At 42.6% G+C, this 18,176-nt stretch overlaps 2 protein-coding genes across 12 annotated transcripts in view; one reads left to right on the top strand and one right to left on the bottom strand.

Moving 5' to 3' along the window:
* si:ch73-103b11.2 (myosin phosphatase Rho-interacting protein) overlaps nt 1-12,292 on the top strand; it is a 45,540-nt gene extending 33,248 nt beyond the window's left edge. For 4 of the 10 annotated variants that reach the window (XM_063892587.1, XM_063892589.1, XM_063892588.1 and 1 more), the window contains 14 exons: nt 58-167; nt 323-361; nt 1,356-2,136; nt 2,222-2,338; nt 3,195-6,932; nt 7,803-7,950; nt 8,038-8,143; nt 8,248-8,407; nt 8,489-8,596; nt 8,680-8,766; nt 8,878-9,040; nt 9,344-9,373; nt 9,472-9,557; nt 10,914-12,292. In XM_063892587.1, coding sequence (XP_063748657.1) covers nt 58-167; nt 323-361; nt 1,356-2,136; nt 2,222-2,338; nt 3,195-6,932; nt 7,803-7,950; nt 8,038-8,143; nt 8,248-8,407; nt 8,489-8,596; nt 8,680-8,766; nt 8,878-9,040; nt 9,344-9,373; nt 9,472-9,557; nt 10,914-10,985 — 5,745 coding nt within the window. In that variant the 3' untranslated portion in view covers nt 10,986-12,292. Of the gene's footprint in view, nt 1-57; nt 168-322; nt 362-1,355; nt 2,137-2,221; nt 2,339-3,194; nt 6,933-7,802; nt 7,951-8,037; nt 8,144-8,247; nt 8,408-8,488; nt 8,597-8,679; nt 8,767-8,877; nt 9,041-9,343; nt 9,374-9,471; nt 9,558-9,792; nt 9,876-10,913 lie in introns of all 10 variants that reach the window. The other 6 variants (XM_063892592.1, XM_063892585.1, XR_010166559.1 and 3 more) reach the window with 5 other exon arrangements.
* A 21-nt stretch (nt 12,293-12,313) lies between these two features.
* LOC134870431 (toll-like receptor 13) lies at nt 12,314-16,954 on the bottom strand. 2 transcript variants are annotated; one of them, XM_063892593.1, is made up of 7 exons: nt 16,848-16,954; nt 15,358-16,185; nt 14,711-15,273; nt 14,481-14,628; nt 14,030-14,400; nt 13,785-13,878; nt 12,314-13,684 (listed from the first exon to the last, which is right to left on the bottom strand). In XM_063892593.1, exons 2-7 carry the CDS (start codon nt 16,177-16,179, stop codon nt 12,938-12,940), a joined length of 2,745 nt encoding a protein of 914 aa, XP_063748663.1. In that variant the 5' UTR covers nt 16,180-16,185; nt 16,848-16,954; the 3' UTR covers nt 12,314-12,937. The 2 variants fall into 2 exon arrangements, with proteins under 2 accessions (XP_063748663.1, XP_063748664.1); XM_063892594.1 differs by lacking the exon at nt 16,848-16,954 and having other exon boundaries at nt 15,358-15,523; nt 15,613-15,766.
* Between the last annotated feature and the right edge of the window lie 1,222 nt (nt 16,955-18,176).

The following is an 18,176-nucleotide window of genomic DNA, read 5'->3' as shown; positions in this document are numbered from 1 at the left end:
TCGGCTTGTTGTCACATCCCTGTCACTCGTGTAAATGAAATGCCTTTCTGTTTTCAGTGTAAAGAGGGAGCGTGCACCCTGTCAGCCATGACCTCTGGAATCCGCCGCAACTGGATTCAGGCCATCATGAAGAATGTGCGACCCACTATTGCCCCTGATGTCACTCGGTAATACCTAAAGAGGATTAACGCTTAAACCACTGGCAGATAAAACTACTGCTTTTTCTCACTCATTTTATTTTCAATCCCTCTCTCCTCCTCACCCTCTCTTTCCCCTTCTCTCTCCTCCCCCCCTTCAACCGGTATTTCCAACCTGCTTCCAGGAAAAACATCTCACTGAAACTGTCCGTTCTGAAGCCCAGGTTGGAGTGCTTGTGTGTTGAATATCTCCCCCGTCCTCAAACAGTGATGTAACTGCTCAGCAATGTCAGCCCTAGCGTGTTTGTCGTCCCGCCCTATGTCATGTGATTGTTGAGTAACGTCTCCTTGTCAGTCGTGCCACTGTAGAGACACACACTTCAATCACATCAACATACGAGAATAACCTACCCGACCTTCTGTTGATCAACAGCAGAGCGTTTACAGATCCTTGTAGTGTGACTCCACTGAAAATAATCACGAAACAACAACGGTTTATCTGAGGATATTGGTAACCACCTAAGCATTTATTTTTGTGCTTTCAAAAGCCAAGTGTTGCCTTTCAGATGCCTCATCATAAATGACACTGAATACACACTATGACCCGCTTCCACAGATTTAAACACTCTGCCAGTGAGTCTCTTAGGCAACTCTCTCCAAGTGGAGAATGTGTGTTCTCTTTGGTATTTTTGCAAAGACGCCTCAGAGACACCTCTTTCTCATTCTTGAGCTCTGTCCCTTCTCATTTTCCCCTTACTCATACCTCCCTGACACCTCCACACACAACGTGGCAAAAATAGATTATTCCGTCAGGTCACTTTGCCCCTCAACACCACCAAGTGCCCATCAACACATTCTTAACATTAAGCCACTACTGTATACAAATAGCATTAGCATAGCAGCTAAAGGCCGACGTCTGCCATCAGGCTTACCCCAGATCATGACAGTTAAAACCCAAGCTGCTTTCAGCCCGTTGCAAAGTGCCATATAAGCATTTTGTTGTTAATGGTTTGACTTTGATGCATTTTACTGATAACCATGCTTTTAATGCACAGTGTAATGATGCTGCTCTGTAACAAATGTATGCATATTTGTTTGTCCTGCAAAGCTTTAAGTGTATTGGAGCCTGAGCTGATATAAGTGTTACAATCCGTCATCTTTTTCTGGTAACATCATCTGACTTCTATTTTTCCTTTTGTTGTGCATTTGTTCACACAGATCCCTCCCTGAAGAGAAGGCAAAAGCCAACGTGATGTTAGAGCCGTGTCCACAGGCCTCACCTGAGCTGAGCACCAGTCCTGAGGCCCCTAAGTCCTTTGTCCACACACAGACATGTGGAAGCAACGCCTCTGGCCCCCTCTCCGAGCCTCGTAAAAGCCGAGTCCGTGAGCGCAGACGAGAGGGTCGCTCCAAGACTTTTGACTGGTCCGAGTTTAAAATGGAGCAGACAGAAAAGCGAGTGAAGGAGCGAGCGGACACAGTGGACCTCACTTCATCGTTCTCCACAACGTCCTCCTTTTGCTCTACCTCCTCTTCGCCTTCCTCATTAGCGTCCTCTCCTATCTCTACCTCCTCCCTCCATACCTCGTCTCTCTCTGGCACTCATCCGCTGTCTATGACACCAGAAGCAGAAAAGGAGAGTATCAGGAGTGACGTCCCCCCAGATGGCGCAATCAGTGCCACGCACATGCCAAATACTGTTACCGTCACTATGACTTCAACGCTTAACACGACATCACCGGTACAGCCATCGATACCTGAATGCCACGAGCAAGGAAAGATGGAAGTAGACCACCCTGCAGCCAGGAGTCCTGCTACTGAAGACAAGAAGAAAAACAAAAACCCAGACGTCCATCAAGAGATCGAGCAGCGGTGGCATCAGGTGGAGACGACGCCGTTAAGAGAAGAGAAGCAAGTGCCCATCAACACAGCGTCGGGAAACTCTGGTAACTCTGACAGATTGCCGGCTGATGAGCTTGCTGCGCTGCTAGACAAAGAGGTGCGTTGCCTCAGTGTGGGGAAATTTCAATTTTTATGGTTTTGGAGCATCTTGTCATTCATTGTTTTTCACTTACTTTGCCCAGTTGGGAGAGAAGCAGCAGGAGCTGGACCGACTGCAGAAGCAAAACAATGTTTTAAAGGAGCAGCTGGAGGATGCTCTCGGGAGGGAACACAGTGCCAGACAGGGCTATGTTCTGCAGGTACTACACTCACCACCCATACTGCAGGATCAGTATAGGTTTGAACAAATAGCATTCCAACATTTATCTAGAGAAAGAAATCCTTGGCATTGACATTTTTTTAAGATAGACAAGTCAAACGTGGTACAGTAAAGTTAAAAACTTGACTGTGTAAATTGTACTTAGGAGTAAGGACTACTGGTTCTTGATATGTCATATTAATGTGTGGCTACTGTTACTTATATAATATTCTACTAACAGGTGTGGGTGCTTATCCTCTGAAACTGATATGCATGGTTGTGGTGTTCTTAGCATGAGTTTTCACTAACTGTTTTTTACGGAGTTTCACATCTCCTGGGAATATTATTGATTTGAGCTGACACGCTTGAGGTAAGAAACTTGATCAAGGAGCCTTGCGCTGTGCTTTTTCTCTCTTTTCATTTGTGTTTTGTCCATGCACCCTTTCCAAGCTTGATTTCTGCATGCTTATTGGTGTTTATGGATTGCATACTTTAACTGCTTTTTTTACATTGTGCATTTTTAAGTTCCGACTTTTGTCTCACGGAATCAAAATGTCGTTTTTTTTGCAAAAGTTAAATAGATGGTCTGATTTTTTATTTATTGTTTAAATCACTATATCAGTGGCCCATCGTTTGTTTTTGGTTTTTTTTGGGGGGGGGTTATTCATTTCCACCTTTCCATTTTCAAATCACCTCTGAAAAAGCACAGTGGAAGCTTGGGGGAAAACTTCCAAAGAAAGATTGAAATCAAGAGAGGAAAACTTATTTTCCTGGTTCCCCGCGAGATGTGGTTCTCCGTATATGGTAGGTGAAATAAGGATGTCATTAATGAAATTGTTTCATCAATCTTTTTCAAGAGTGCAACATCCCCTTCCTCTTCACCGCAAAGAGTGCCGTGGCAACGCCTGCACAAGCTTAATCAAGATTTGCAGGGTGAGTTGGAAACCCAAAAGCGAAAGCAGGATCTTGCTCAGCAGCAGATTCGGACACTAAAGAGAAGCTACACAGAAGCCCAGGATGCCGTGGACCACCATGAGTCTGGTATTCAGGCTCTGCAGACTAAACTAGCATCTGCAATGGCCGAAATCTTGGCGAGTGAACAGGCTGTTGCCAGAATGCGAAATGAGCTCAAGCTAGAGCAGAAACGCTCAAAGGAACAAGAAGAGGAATATGGCCGTGGTGAGACCACACTACGTGCCCAGTTAAAGGACAGTGAAGACAGACTCCGTGAAGTAGAGGCCAGCCTCTTAGAGAGAAACCAGGCCCTCAGGCACCTGGAGCGCCAGCAGGCCCTGCAACGAGACCATGTTAGAGAGATTCAGCGACTCCAGGAGAGGCTGCAAGAGGTCACTGCTAGGCTCAATGTAACTGAAGAGGGTCAAGCACTAAAGGAAGAGCGCCTGAGGAAGGAGCAGCATAGCTTGCAAGAGAGTCATGAGAAGGAAAGACAGAATCTGTGTAGAAAATTAGCTGAGGCTGAAACTGCACAGAAGGAGATGGAGGTCCGTGTGCTGGAGGCTGAGCAGCAGGTGGAGGCCTTGTTAAGAGGAAGGCAGGCTTCTGGGGCCAAAGAAAGCAGGGAGGAAATGCTGAAGTTGCAAGAGGAGCTGGCCCAGAAGACTGACATGGTGGAGTCACTAAGGGAGAGTGTGCGAAGGCTAGAAGAAGAGAAAGGCCATCTCACCTGCCGCTGTCAGGAGCTTCTTAACCAGATAGCAGAAGCGGATCGCGAGGTGAACAAGCTTCGCAATCGTCTCGAAACGGAAGAGGCTGATTACTACACCCTAGAGCACTCCTATGAGAGGGCTACTCAAGAGTTTCAGAAAATGAGCCAGTTCCTACGAGAAAAAGAGGAGGAGATCCGGCAGACTAAAGAGATGTATGAGAGGTTAATGATACGCAAGGAAGAGGATTTGAAGGAAGCCCTTATTAAAATGGCTGCACTTGGCAACAGCTTGGAGGAAACTGAACAGAAATTGCAAGCTAAAGAGGAGCTTCTGTGTCAAATGAGTCAAAGTCTCTTGGACAAAGTTGAACCCTGTAGTGCCGAAAAGGATCTGCAGGCCAAGCTTGTTGTTGCAGAGGATCGCATAGCAGAGCTTGAGCAGCATCTCAATGCCCTGCAGCTGGGCTACGCTGACCTACGCATGGAAAGGCAGCAAATCCCAGACAAGAGCAAGAAGGCAAGGCTTAAAACATCCGCCTCCTTATCAGCAAACACATTACTTACCTATGACAATACATCCAAGACAGAGAACTCCCAAGACGATAAGGAGTCTCAAGCTAAGAGACCAAGGATACGTTTTTCCACTATTCAGTGCCAAAAATACATGAATCTAGAGGGCATGGACTCTATCAATGCGAGCAGTACCTTTGCAGACACAAGACAAAATGTAAACGAGGATGTAGATGAAGATACCCATCTTAGTAAAGAGAACATCTCTGATATTACTTTCTCTCACAATAGTGACCCAGAGAAGTTCATTTCTATCATACACGCCCTAGAGACTAAGCTGCTTGCCACCGAGGATACACTCAGAAACCTCACACAAAATGTAGGAGAGCAATCCAACCCAGCAGAAGATGCGTCTAAGAATGATCTAAAGATGGCAGACATAAATCTTAACCCCAATAAGGAGTTCGGTAATGGAGGTGGGACACAGAGTAGTGCTGCCAACAAGCATTATTCCAAGGCCCTGTTGTGTGTGGAAAGCAGTCGAGAGACAGTCAGGACCATTCTTAATGGCTCTCATGTTACCACCGGCTCACAGCTGCACTCATTGTCAGAGATAGAGAACCATTTGTTCAATGCATCACTGTTCATCCGACAAGGGCAAAAGACTGAGGAGCAATCACCAGTTGTCGATAGAAATCCCACCCCAGAGACTCTAGATAAAGAAGCTCTGCACCTTTTTGCCAAAACGTTATCGTTCGAGGCAGTTGTTCTGAATAAAATGGCTTTGTTATTACAGACATCAAAGTCCGACCTCCTTCAATCTCTTGCCGAGATATGGGAAGACTTGGAGAACATTCAAAGAGGTGACAAAGAGTGCTTGGCTATAGTTTATGCTGATGTGTTGACCAGGAAGTTGATGTTAGAAAGTTCATTCTGGAAAGAATTGGAGAAAGCTGAGACGGATGTTGCTAAATCCAAAGAGGAAAGTGTTTCAGCTGATGTAGATGTGGACTCCACAGTTATCTTTAACACTTTAATGAAAGCTGAGTTAGCCTTCTCTATTCAAAACCTTAAAACCTGCTATGAAGAGAAATTCAAAATACTGAAAAGGGAGATGACTGAGGCCCATGATAACCTGCATCAAAGGGAAATGGCCTTGAAAGCAATTATTGAAGCGTCCAAAAGGCCTGATTTAAAAAATGTAATAAAAGAAGTCAAAAATAACTTTGAGTTTGGTGAACAAAGGTTAGCAGACATTTCCCCTCCTGAACTCGCTCCCTACATGGAGCAAATTGAAATGGAAGAGGCTAGAGACTTGGCTGAGGAAGTCGTAGACAGACATTTGGTTAGAGAAATGCCGTCTTGTGGTGTTAATTCTATTGAATCGCTGGAACATGCAAATGACAACTTGGCCAATGAGCTTCAAAGACAAGCTAAAATCCTCCATAAGTTTGCTGAAGAGATAGAAAGTGGTGGAAACCATCCTACACTGGCTAAAATGATCCACGGTCTTCTGGGCAACCAAACCTCACATGGTTTAACAAGTACCTCTCTCTGTATGCGCGATGCCCTAATCCAGGCTCAGGTAGCTTATGTGGCCTGCAGGTTACGGGCCATGCATGAACAAGACCTGGGCTGGTGCAAACAGACGGGTCAAAACATGGATGCTCTTGTCCAGCAGCACGCCCAAAAAGTCAGCGCAATCCAAGAAAATTATGAAACAGCGTTAAAAGAGGAGCGCCTAAACTTAACACAAGCAGTTTCCACTCTCAAGAAGGAGAACCATACGCTTAAGAGTGAGATCAGCAAACGTGTGAACCAGCTCTCACAGCAGCAGGACCAACTGGCTCTCCTGGAGGAACGTTTCCAGAAGGAGACTGAAGAGCTGAAACAGAGGCATAAGCACGAGCTAAGCCAAGCTGAGAAAGGCCGTGCCTCCATAGAGCTGGCCCTCATGGACACTACAGCAGACAGTCAACGAAAGCTAGAAGTCCTGCTGGTGGACATGGAAACCATGGAGGAGAGGCATGATGGTCACGTGAGGAAACTGGAAGGGCAGTTTGAACAGCGGATCTGTGAGCTCCAGCAAATCCACAAACAGGAGATTGAAAAGTTACATTCCCAGTATATGGAAAATGTCCAATGTGTCCAAAAGCACCAACAGGACCAAAACGGTCCTGAGGTTTCCCACTCGCCTCCTTGTGATGAGGCCCCTACACCAATGGATGAGGAGGAGCAGGGGAAGGGGGAGGATGCATATACCAGGTCAGAGGTGGACTCCATGCTGGTTCTGAAGGACCGGATCCAGGAGCTGGAGGCTCAGATGAGCACCATGAAGGACGAGCTGGAGAACAAGCACCTAGAAGGAGATGTGGCCAGCCTGAGAGAGAAATACCAGAGAGACTTTGAGAGTCTTAAGGTTTTTGCTCTTTCATTATACTGTAGTGTTTTTTGTTATACATCAGTGAGAGAGTATTAGATTAAAGTAAGATAGCATAATAACAAGCTGCTCTTGTCCATGTTTCTACTAATATGCACAGAGCGATTGAATTGGCAAATGGCTTGTTTTGAGATTGTTTGCACATTTCTAAAACTTGCATCATAGATGACATCAGTTTGCTTACATCACTAGAGCCATACTAGCTGCATGCTTCTAGAGTTTGTACGGTCAGCCGTTGATCCACCAATGTGGTTACCCTGACTTAAGATTTACAGCCAATAGCCATTCAAGGGTACCATCATTTTATTGCGATTGGTACGAAACTTGCCACAGACATTCATGGTTCCCAGATGATAAACCCTGATGACTGTGGTGACGCCCTGAATCATCCTGTTGTCTTATAAACGTTTGGATGAATTGTCAATATGTCCAACACATCATTTTAAGGCGAAATACCTGCGAAACTAACTCGAAACAGCAGGATTTTATGCTCTCTGTAGTTGGTACGGAACTCATGGAAAATACAAGATTGCCACCAACATTGCTTCTTGATTTGGGCATTAACAGACATTTCCAACCACTTAAAGAAGGGAATTCAGTCTATTAATGACACAAAATGCAGCTCTGATGGATTAAAATGTCACAGCTTCACCTCACTCTCTTACTAACATAGCTGGGCTTCACATCATTAAAGCTTGCATGGATTCTATCAATGATTTTGCATGACACCATGTAGCCTAGTGAATGATTAATAGGACATTGCACTTTATTAGTCACTCAGATTATACTGTAAGTGGTAAATGCTCAAATAATGTCGGCTAACAGATTCTTGATCCGTTCTTCCCCTAGGCTACGTGTGAACGTGGCTTTGCAGCAATGGAAGACACACACCACAAAGTAATACATGACCTCCAGAGGCAGCATCAGAGGGAGATCTCCAAACTTATGGAAGAGCGAGAGAGACTTTTGGCTGAGGAGACTGCTGCCACAATTGCTGGTAATTGAACCGTTTTTTCACCCGTAATTTCTCCACTTTAAACAAAACCAGCGTACAATAATTAAATGTGATTCCTCTTAAATGTAGCTATTGAGGCAATGAAGAATGCACACAAGGAGGAACTTGAGAAGACCCATCGTTCCCAACTGAGCGGACTGAACGCTGACATTGATGAACTGCGCCTACAATACGAGTATGTTCTGAATAAGAAAACTATTTAATTGTGCAGATTCTAGACTTGTTTGGTTAACATCAAACGAAAACTGTGGTTAATCGTATGATGATCTGCCTCTCCAGGGAGGATCGGCAGTCCATCCAGAGAGAACTGGAGGTGCTGTCGGAGCAGTACTCTCAGAAGTGTCTGGAGAACGCTCACCTGGCCCAGGCCCTGGAGGCCGAGAGGCAGGCCCTCAGGCAGTGTCAGAGAGAGAACCAGGAGCTCAACGCTCACAACCAGGTCGGATTGCACACCTGCAACTGTACCTATAAATATCATTTCATTCCACGGTTTTAAACAAAACTTTATCCTCTCCAACAGGAATTAAACAACCGACTGACTACAGAGATCACTCGGATGCGCTCCTGCTTCAGCGGTGAAACGGCTATGTCACCACTCACCCAGGGAAAAGATGTGTATGAACTTGAGGTACGTCTAAACACAAGCAATGCAAACACACCTGCAGTAAGGATTTGGTCTTTAGCCTTATGACCGTTCTGCCCATCTTGTAGGTGTTGTTACGAATTAAGGAGTCAGAGATCCAGTATCTCAAGCAGGAAATCCACTCTTTGAAAGATGAACTGCAGTCTGCCTTAAGGGTAAGCAGAAACAATCTTTAGATAGACAACATATTAATGTTTATGTATTTAATTAGTGGTAAGTAACATTTGAAAAACTGAGTGAAAGTGTCATTGATGACTTTTCAACAGGACAAGAAGTACGCCACGGAAAAATATAAAGACATCTACACAGAGCTCAGCATCGTGAAAGCAAAGGCTGACTGCGACATCAGCAAACTGAAGGAGAAGCTGCTCATTGCCACAGAAGCTTTAGGAGAGAGGAACGTCGATGGAACGGTCACACCTGGATACGGTAAATGCGAAGTTCAACCTTTTTTTTTTACAGATTTATCAAAACATTTCTTATCATATCTTAAGCTAAGTTAATCATTTAGCTAGTCAGGGGTAGATACATTTTAAGTGGTATGCATATACAGGACATGGTTAACTGTGTCGGAGATCTACAGATTTGCCCTGTTTGTGCTCCTTGTAATCTATTATGATATATTTCTGGTGAAGCGTTGTAGCTACAACCCGTTTGGTTGCAACTCATTTTCAGTTCAGCGTCATTAACCCTTAAATGCATGTTTTTTTTTTTATTCCTATCCCAATATAGAAAACCTCAGGCGCACTGAACCTCTACAAGGTTCATATTAAACTCTTTTGGCTCGTTAGTTTTTCTACTTAACTCTAGTGATTGCAGATTGATGATAATAAAAGCTTCTTTTTTCTTTCTCTTTTTAGATATCATGAAATCAAAAAGTAATCCAGATTTCCTGAAAAAGGAACGATCAAACGCCGCCAAGCAATCAAGAGGCATAAGGTCCAAGGTGAGGGTTCAATAACACATTTCCTGCATCTGTCCCAAATTCAAAACATAGAGCCACACATCTTTAAGCTGCCATTTCAGTTTGCTGTGTACTGTTATGCTGAAGCTTCTGTCGTGCAGACTTTATCGCTGTGAACCGTCCCTCCACACACCGTGTTTCACACTTGCTCAGGACATATTTTACTGAGAGTCTCTTGTCCTGTAAGTTTTGTAATCTCGTCTATTTTGTCCGTCAGTCTGTCATTGAACAGGCATCATGGGATAGCTGACACTCCCATTGTGGGGTGATTCCCACCCAACCCCCGCCCCAAGATGTGCTGTAGGTATAGCATGATGTAGCCCAAAGCATGCCCTCACCACCCTCGCATGATCTCCCTCCCCTCCCCCTTAACCAACCCTCCGTATCTCAGACCCTGAGAAATAACAAGCTGGACGTTTTTGAAAAAAACTTTTTGATACTGCTCAAAATCAGGTGAATGTAAAGCCACCGCCAGCAGCTGGTTAGCTTAGCTTAGCTTAGCATAACGACTGGGGAAAAAGGGAAGCCTCTGTAGCCAGGTTAGGTGAAAACTAACATGCTGACAAACCACTTTTAAAGCTCACAAATGAAACCATGATCTCCTTTGTTTGATTAGCACAGAAACTGAAGTGTAAAATAAACAAACAAACAATTAGATTTTGCAGAAATGTTAGTAACTGAGGTTTAAAGGTGCAAGTTGGCGGCGTGGTTGTCTTTCTTTTTGGACAAAGCTAGTCTAGGTTAGGGTGACCAAACGTCCTCTTTTGCCCGGACATGTCCTCTTTTTACGTCCTGTCCGGAGCGTCCGGGGGGGTTTTATAAATTCATGAAAACGCCCGGTTTTCACTGTTGGGACCATTAAGCGTGTACTTAAATTGACTGGCGCTTCCCCCCACCCCCCAACAATCGCAAGTGTCCTCTTTTTCGCCACCTCAAATCTGGTCACCCTAGTCTAGGTGTTACTTTATAAATTGAACTCCTAAGGATATGGACATTTAGTTTAATTATATATAGTATTTAAGGATGTAAATTGTGTATTTACTGCCAAACTGTTGACTCTTTTATTGTAAAAACCGTCTCTGTAAATGTCGTCTCTGTCTGTTTGTGAGTGCTGTGTTAATTGTGCACTCTGTGTGCCGTGAACCGTCTCCAGCACAACCACTTGTTTTTCGTAGATCTCACATTAAAAATAAAGTGTGTCCATATCAGAAAAAGTCTGGAGTTCACAGACTCAACTGTTTTGTGATGTCTGCATGTTTCTTTTTTTTTTTAAAACAGTTTTCTGCACGTTCATCATTTATGAACGATAAATAACCTCCCTTTTCTTTTTTTTTACAGAGCCTGAAAGAGGGACTTACGGTGCAGGAGCGTATGAAGCTTTTTGAGGCAAAAGATTCTAAAAAGATTTAAATTTGTAAGAATCTGCAGTTTCGTTTCTCTCTCCTGACCTCAGTTTCTGGTCAGATTGGTACGGCCATGCCAGCATTTGCTGAAGACTTGTATAGGAAATGGGAAAAAATCTATTAAGGTCAAAACCAGGACCTGCTGCTTCCATCCCTCCGATAAGTTGTCATATTTTTGTTCGATTTTTTTAGTTAAAAAAACTTTTATTGAATCAATCCTGTTGTCATTTTTCTTTTTAAAAATCCATAGACGTATAATCTGTCCAATGTGGAGATGTGTCAAATAAGCTGTGCGAGGAATACATGACAGCATTTTTATTGATCCTCCAAAATGCCAAAATGACAGCAATACACAGTATAAATAATATATATTTCCCAATATGAATTAAGTATCTGCTGTATTTTATTATTGTTACAGTTTCTATATCTAATAATTTTCAATGTCTTTAATGTTGCCCCAGTTCTGTTGTACATAACTACTGGATATATGTTAGAGTATGGTTTGATATTGATTGTTGGGGCATCTGCTGTACTATAACTATGGTTTGATTGATAGTGGAAAACAATGTGATGCTTAACTTGCTTATGTATGAGAGTTTTATAAAAATGGAGTGTTTGTGTGTGAAGGGGGATTTAGAGAGGTGGGATTGCACTTATCACTTGACTACTTGAGGAAGCTTTGTTTTATTTGTCTCAAATCGGTGTAGTGACTTCAAGTCATTTATTGCAGTGCAACCAAACATCTTAACTTCTGTCAAATTTAGTGGAAAACCGTGACTTGTTAGTGATACTGGACTTTTTTTTTCTTGGAACCTGGATTTGTGTTTGCTCAGTTTTGATTAGCGTGAAAATATCCTCTCAGAAAACAGGAACTATTTAGGACGTTGCATGACTGTACAGTACCTTTTTGAATTGCAGAATGGTCATGTTGCCTCTTTTTCCCACTTTTTTGCTTTAGTGTGGAACTCTTTAACACTAATAAGCTTTGCTTTGCGAGTCCTACTGTTTAGGTGTTGAGATTGAAATGTTTTACTGTAAGCGGCAGTCTTGAAGCACTTGGCCCAATCCCTGACCTCTCACTGAAATCTAGTCGTGCCTCAACTGAGTGAAGAATATAAACATCCATGAAACCTGTGCAGCTATGGATACACACTGTATAGTATTCAAACCACGCCTTGTATATATATGCTACACGGAAGACTTCTGTGTTTTGTTTTAAACTTGTACCTTGCTCACTAGCTCTATATTAAATATATATGAATATTTTTTATTTTCATTTGAATGTATAACGTCAAATAAATGAAGTGTTTGGAAGTTTTGGAGTTATAGTTTTATTTTTCAGACACTTTGTTTTTATTTTATTAAAGACTCCTGATTTTACATTTTTTCCAACACAAAGTAATCTTGAAGCAATAGGACAAATGCATATATTTACTTTTCAATGCTAGCTTTTTATAGTATAAAAATACCTTTTTTAAAACCGATTGGTTCAGTCTACAAAATGCCCTAAAAAAAAGTCAAATGGACTAAACTGGTAAATTTTTCTCCAATTTCTCATGATAAATATACTTAAAATAAAACACGCTTTAGAACATGTCATGAAACAGAGCACACAAAACTTTAAAAGCCCAAAAAAAGGTAATTACAGTGAAATTATAAAACTTTCCAAGTCCTCACTTTTTTTTTACTGGAAACCAGCTTCACATATCAACTTAATGCACACTATTATTAAAAGACCATTCTATTCTTCTCTGGAAAGTACCCTGCTGTGAACATGTTCTGCTTTTTACTAGGCAGCATGATGTCAACAAGAAGCCACAACAAACGGAAAGCAACAAGTTTAACTCAGTAACTCAACAACACTAAATTGCTGTTTATATATTATGTTGGATTGCGTCAATGCTTCAGTCGGTCTGTGAAAATTGAATTATGGATATGTTGAAACATTTAGCATTTGTTTTAGCCAATTAGCCGTGCCATATCATATTCTCCACCTCCTTCTCCTTCCTCATCCTCCTCCTCTTTGTCTTTTAAAGCATCGATCAGTCTGATCCAGAAGGTGTTCCGCTCCTGTGGTTCCTCCGGCCACAGCAGGTAGGTCTTCTTGCGAACAATCTTGCACAAGCGTGTGTAGGGAGACAGGAAGCGTTCAGGTATCTCCTCCAGGAACACCAGCAGCAGGACGTCACTGCCATCGTATAAAAGCCTCAGACTGGCCAGCTGAAACTCCATGGAGCACCACTCGCTTTGCAGGAAATTACGCGTCACCACACAGATGGTGTGGCGAGAACCGTAAATGGCGGCCTCGATGTTCTCCAGAACAGCAGCGCCGGGTCGGAAGTCTCTGTGGTGGAGGCACAGCCGGAGCCCAGGTGCACATCCAGCAGCAGGCCTCTCCAGGTTGGGAACCAGCTGCTCCATCACCCAGCCCTCGTCTTTAGAGCTGTAGGAGATGAATGCATCATACTGGAATTTGGCGCTTGTGCGTCCACGTAGTTTTGCCCTGAGGACAAGCAGAAGGTAGCGCAGAGTGGGGCCCTGTGTTTGCCAGGCCAGACACACACATACAAACAAAAGGTCCACCACAGAGCTGGAGATGAAGAGGATGAAGGAAATGTATTCAAAGGAGCACGCCTTTTCGTCAAACTGCCACAGGAAGGGAAATTTCCTGTAGTTATCACACCGAATGTCGTAAAAGAAGGGCACCTAGAAAGGGAAAACAAATAAGAAAATAGTACTGTATTGTGCTTTAAGTTCATTTATAACATGCATTGATACTTATCAGAACGTCAGCAGCTTCTTTTACCTGTATTTGAGTGTTCTGGATGGCCCAGGTCTTGAACCAGGCATTGTCACAAGTACAACTGATCGGGTTATCTGAAACGGTCAATACAAGCAATCTGGAACACACAGGTAAACATAAAGGTTGACAGTTTTATTAAATTCCATCCTCTCTCTAACTCTTGGCAAACATGGGATTAATGTTAAAGTTTCAAATGTTTAACTGTCTTTCCAAGAGTTGCTTGCATTAACATTCGTTATCTCCTCTACCTTGGCAGAGCCTTCAGCATCTTTTTGTCCACAGTGTGAAGGTGGTTTGACCAAATGTTCATAAACTCCAGGGTGTTATCAGGAGGCAGCAGGTTGGCAGGCAGAACATCAAGGTCTACTCTGTGGAGGGTCAGTTTTTTCAGCTTTTTCAGAGGGGACAATACTGCGCTCAGGTTGGTATTTTTCATAGCCACTCCATTTATGAACAGTATTTCCAAATTGATTAGAGGAACAAAGGCGTCACGGTGGAAGTCTACCATTAGGCTTTCTCCAATCTGGAACTCGAGAAGTCGAGTTTGACCTTTGAAGAAATTTGGTCCAATGACGCCAATGCCTTGACCTCCGGGCCCCTGGTATAGCATGTCCAGAAACTTCAAATTGGACATGGAAGTTAGACAGATAAAAAGATCATCAGATTGAACAATAAACTCTTATTAATATATTTTCATACCTCAAGGGAAGTTAGGTTGATGAAAGGGGCGTCATAGTGTTTAAAATGGAGGCGGTTATTGTACAAAACCATTCTCCTCAAATTGGTCAGGCCACACAGAATATATGTTGACAGCATCTTTATGCGGTTCCCACTTAAGTCCATCATTCTGAAATACAGATGGATGTGGACAGTGAGTGGACAGTGAGAAAAGTTAAGGGAAGTTGAACACACTTAAGCAAACTCCTTACCTGAGGTTGATCAGGTCTTCAAAGGTGTGGTCTTTAATGAAAATAATGCTGTTCATGCTGAGGTTGAGCTTTAGTAGCCTCCGCAACCTACTGAAGGGCTTATTGGTGATGTATTTCAACAAGTTAAACTGCAGGTAGAGCGCCTCAAGGTTAGTAAGTTTGCTGAATACATTAAATGTCAACCAAGTGATTTCATTATTAATGAGAGACAGGCGAGTCAGCTTCTTCAGGGGGACAAACCAGTTGGGGTTGATGTCATGAACTTTGCTGCTGTCCATGCTTAGTAACGTAAGTTGGGTCAGTCCTTGGAATGTGTCTTGCTGAATGTCGAGTGAATTTCCGTTTAGCTGCAGTTTTTTCAATCCTGGGTACCCCTCGAATGTAGTACGAGATATCTGCTTCAGACCACATTTGTTTAAGTAGAGTTGGCTCGTATTACCCCTACCAAATGATAACTGGGCAACATTCTCGAGCTTTGCAAAATTAAGTATCACCATACGTGGAGTGTCACAGTCCAGGAGGCTTGAGTTCGTCTCTGGTAACCTGGAATTCTTCAAGTTGACCTGCATTCATTTGGATGTAAACATTGCTTATTTTAAAGACATTAAATGATATATAGATTTTGCATTAGCATCAAGTGCACGTACCTCAACCCTATCAAGCTGCTCCATTCCTTTCAGCAGCCCGCATATGGTCAATGGAGATTTCTCTATGAACAGAGAAAAAGAGACCCAAGAAAGATTCCTCTTTGTCTCTGCCGAGAGTCCCATCAGCTGTCCTGCTTTTATTCCCCTACACTGCAGGATCTTCAGCCTGGGGTTCGAGGTAAAAACGTCAGAATTTAGCTTCAGCCTTGGGTTGTAGGAGAGAGTGGTGTCCTGAAGGGCAGGAAAACAGCTCACATTAATACTCCGGAGGCTGTTTCTGTAAAGATCAAGACGCTGAAGAGTGGAAGATCCACCAGACTCCCCACAGCTGAGCCACTTGAGCTTGTTCATGGACAGATCGACATGTGTAATCACTGGTAGGGACTTAAAGATGACCAGAGAGATTGTGCCAAGTTTGTTTTGATCCAGAAGCAGGGTTTGTAGCATACTTAGCCCATGAAAGCTATTAGAGTTGATGTGTGAGATGTTGTTACTGCTAAGGTTGAGTAAATTCAGGACACCCAGGTCTCTGAATTCTCCTCCTTTCAGATATGCCAGCTTGTTCTGGCTCATGTCCAGGTATTTAAGCCCAAACAGATGCCTCCATGATCCAGGTGGGATGACCTTGATCATGTTCTTGCGCAGGTTAAGTTTTGTTGTGTTATCTGGGATCTTGCTCAGGACATCAGTGAGGTCAGCTATGTGCTGTTTGCTGCACCACATGTTGCCGGTCCCGGGGTAGGACATAAAGCAGCTCTTAAAGCCGTAACCACAGCAGCACGAGGTGTTGAGCAGCAGAAGGAAGATGGCGGTTCGCACCATCTTTTTCTAATGCAACAAGATCGGACCAAAGAAATAAAAGAAATATTAGTTTGGAGATGAGATGTGCTCTCTTCAATACGACTGGATATAATCAATTATTGTGCTTTATTTTTTTTTTAAAGGAAATATATTCAGTTTTTGAGTGCTTTTTGCTGCAACAGCCAAATAATTGGCAAATAGTTTGAAAATCAATAAAACTATAAATACATTTTTTGCGAAACATGTCAAAAGATGCTGTTTTCAGCCCCTCTGGAGATTTCCCAGTTTTATTGACTTTTTAAATTGAAATAGGGATAGAGTTTTGGATTGACAAAACAAAACATTTAAAGACACTTGACATTGAGAAACTGGGATGGCAGAGAAGTTGCTTATGAAAATAATTCATATTTGTAGCCTAAATTTATAAGCATTTTAAATTTACCTCAACATTATGTTTACCCCCCTGCCCTTCATTTATGTATGTGGGAGATAACACAACAATATGAATGCAAATTAAATCTAAAATACCTTTATTCTTCTATTACCTTTTACAGTTTGTTCTTCTAACTTAGAGCACCGTGTTACGTCTTCTTATCTAAACTAAATATGTTAATAAACTTTGATTTAGTTCAAAATGTCATATTTTTACAGCATGTTGCAGCCTTAACAATTACAAAATATAAACTTACCCTTATTCTTCTTCTTATGCTGCTTTACTTGATCTAACTGCACTTCTTGTTTTAACGTCTAAATAAACCCTAATCATTTTGAGGAAGGATGTTGTTGTTTAGAGCTGTGCGTATACCCACGTTTTCACACTTACATTGTGAAAAGCTCAGTCATGGAGGGTTTTATTCAAAGATGTACTGATTATATAGTTTCATACTAAGAAAAGGTTATGAGTATTTCCTTCCACAAGAGGGAGCTATCTGCTTTGATCCTGCATCTAGTGATGGTGCATCAATACTTCAGATGTGCAAAACATCCAAATCGGCATTTATCAGAAACCCTTAAAGCTGTCAGAGACACTGTGCCAGCATTTAGATTTGAATGGTTTTTGGGAGACTTGCCTGTAAAGAGACCCAAAGTGATACTCAACTGTTCTGTTGTGTCACCTTTACCCACAACTCCAGTAGCACTTCAAAACAACTGTAAAAACAACAGTCTTTTTTAAGGATAATGAACTTTATTATTGGGTGAGGAGCAAGATAATTATTTTACTAAGAAAATGTAATCCCCCGTGGGCGTTTTGTCGTTCTTCTATGTGATGCTTGAATATTTTAATACATTTTTGCAACTATTTGCTAGAATAACGGCTTTGTTTTTATAGAATATGTTAAAGAACAAATGTGATTTTTGACTTGAATCAAGATATTCAACCAATATCATCTCAACGGTCGGATGAGACGGGCATGTTGACCTCTTCATGCTGAACATCCACTGTGGGCTCTTCTGGTCCTGGCGGCTGACCTTTGCTTCTGCAGTGGGTGTGAGGGCGGTGAAGGGGCCAGCGGACCTGGGTCAGCCCAACACTCGCTGCCCATCCTTTGGGGGCGACAGGTAGTCCGCCGTTTAGTCCGTGTGGAGCTCGGTCCCCGGGGCCCTGACCTTTGCAACGGGGGGGCTCCTTGATCCACGAGCAGAGGCACAGGTGACCCTGCTGATGGAGATTTAGCTGAAGGAGCTGCTTCACCTTTAGCACATGGAGGGGGGCAGGCGGTGCTGCCAGCATGAGTCTGTTTGCCTCTTATTTAGACTTTAAACGATAGTGATGATGACAGTTTGCCTTATAGTCAAATCAATAATGTTTAAATAGTCCAAACATTGTTTTTCATTTATACATTGAACTCCATCCCCATTTTCCCTTTGATCGTTCATAAGAAATAATGAAACCCTTTGTTTTTTTACTTGTTTTATTCAAAGAAATACAGTGTGTATAATACAATGAATTGTCATGAAGTGAAATGATGCAGTCCAACACGACATCATCCATATAAAAAACATTTACCCTTTTTTAT

The sequence above is a fragment of the Eleginops maclovinus genome, chromosome 10 (assembly GCF_036324505.1).
Source record: "Eleginops maclovinus isolate JMC-PN-2008 ecotype Puerto Natales chromosome 10, JC_Emac_rtc_rv5, whole genome shotgun sequence".
In the NCBI taxonomy this organism is placed as follows: Eukaryota; Metazoa; Chordata; class Actinopteri; order Perciformes; family Eleginopidae; genus Eleginops; species Eleginops maclovinus.
This window is presented reverse-complemented; position numbering and strand designations above follow the sequence as displayed.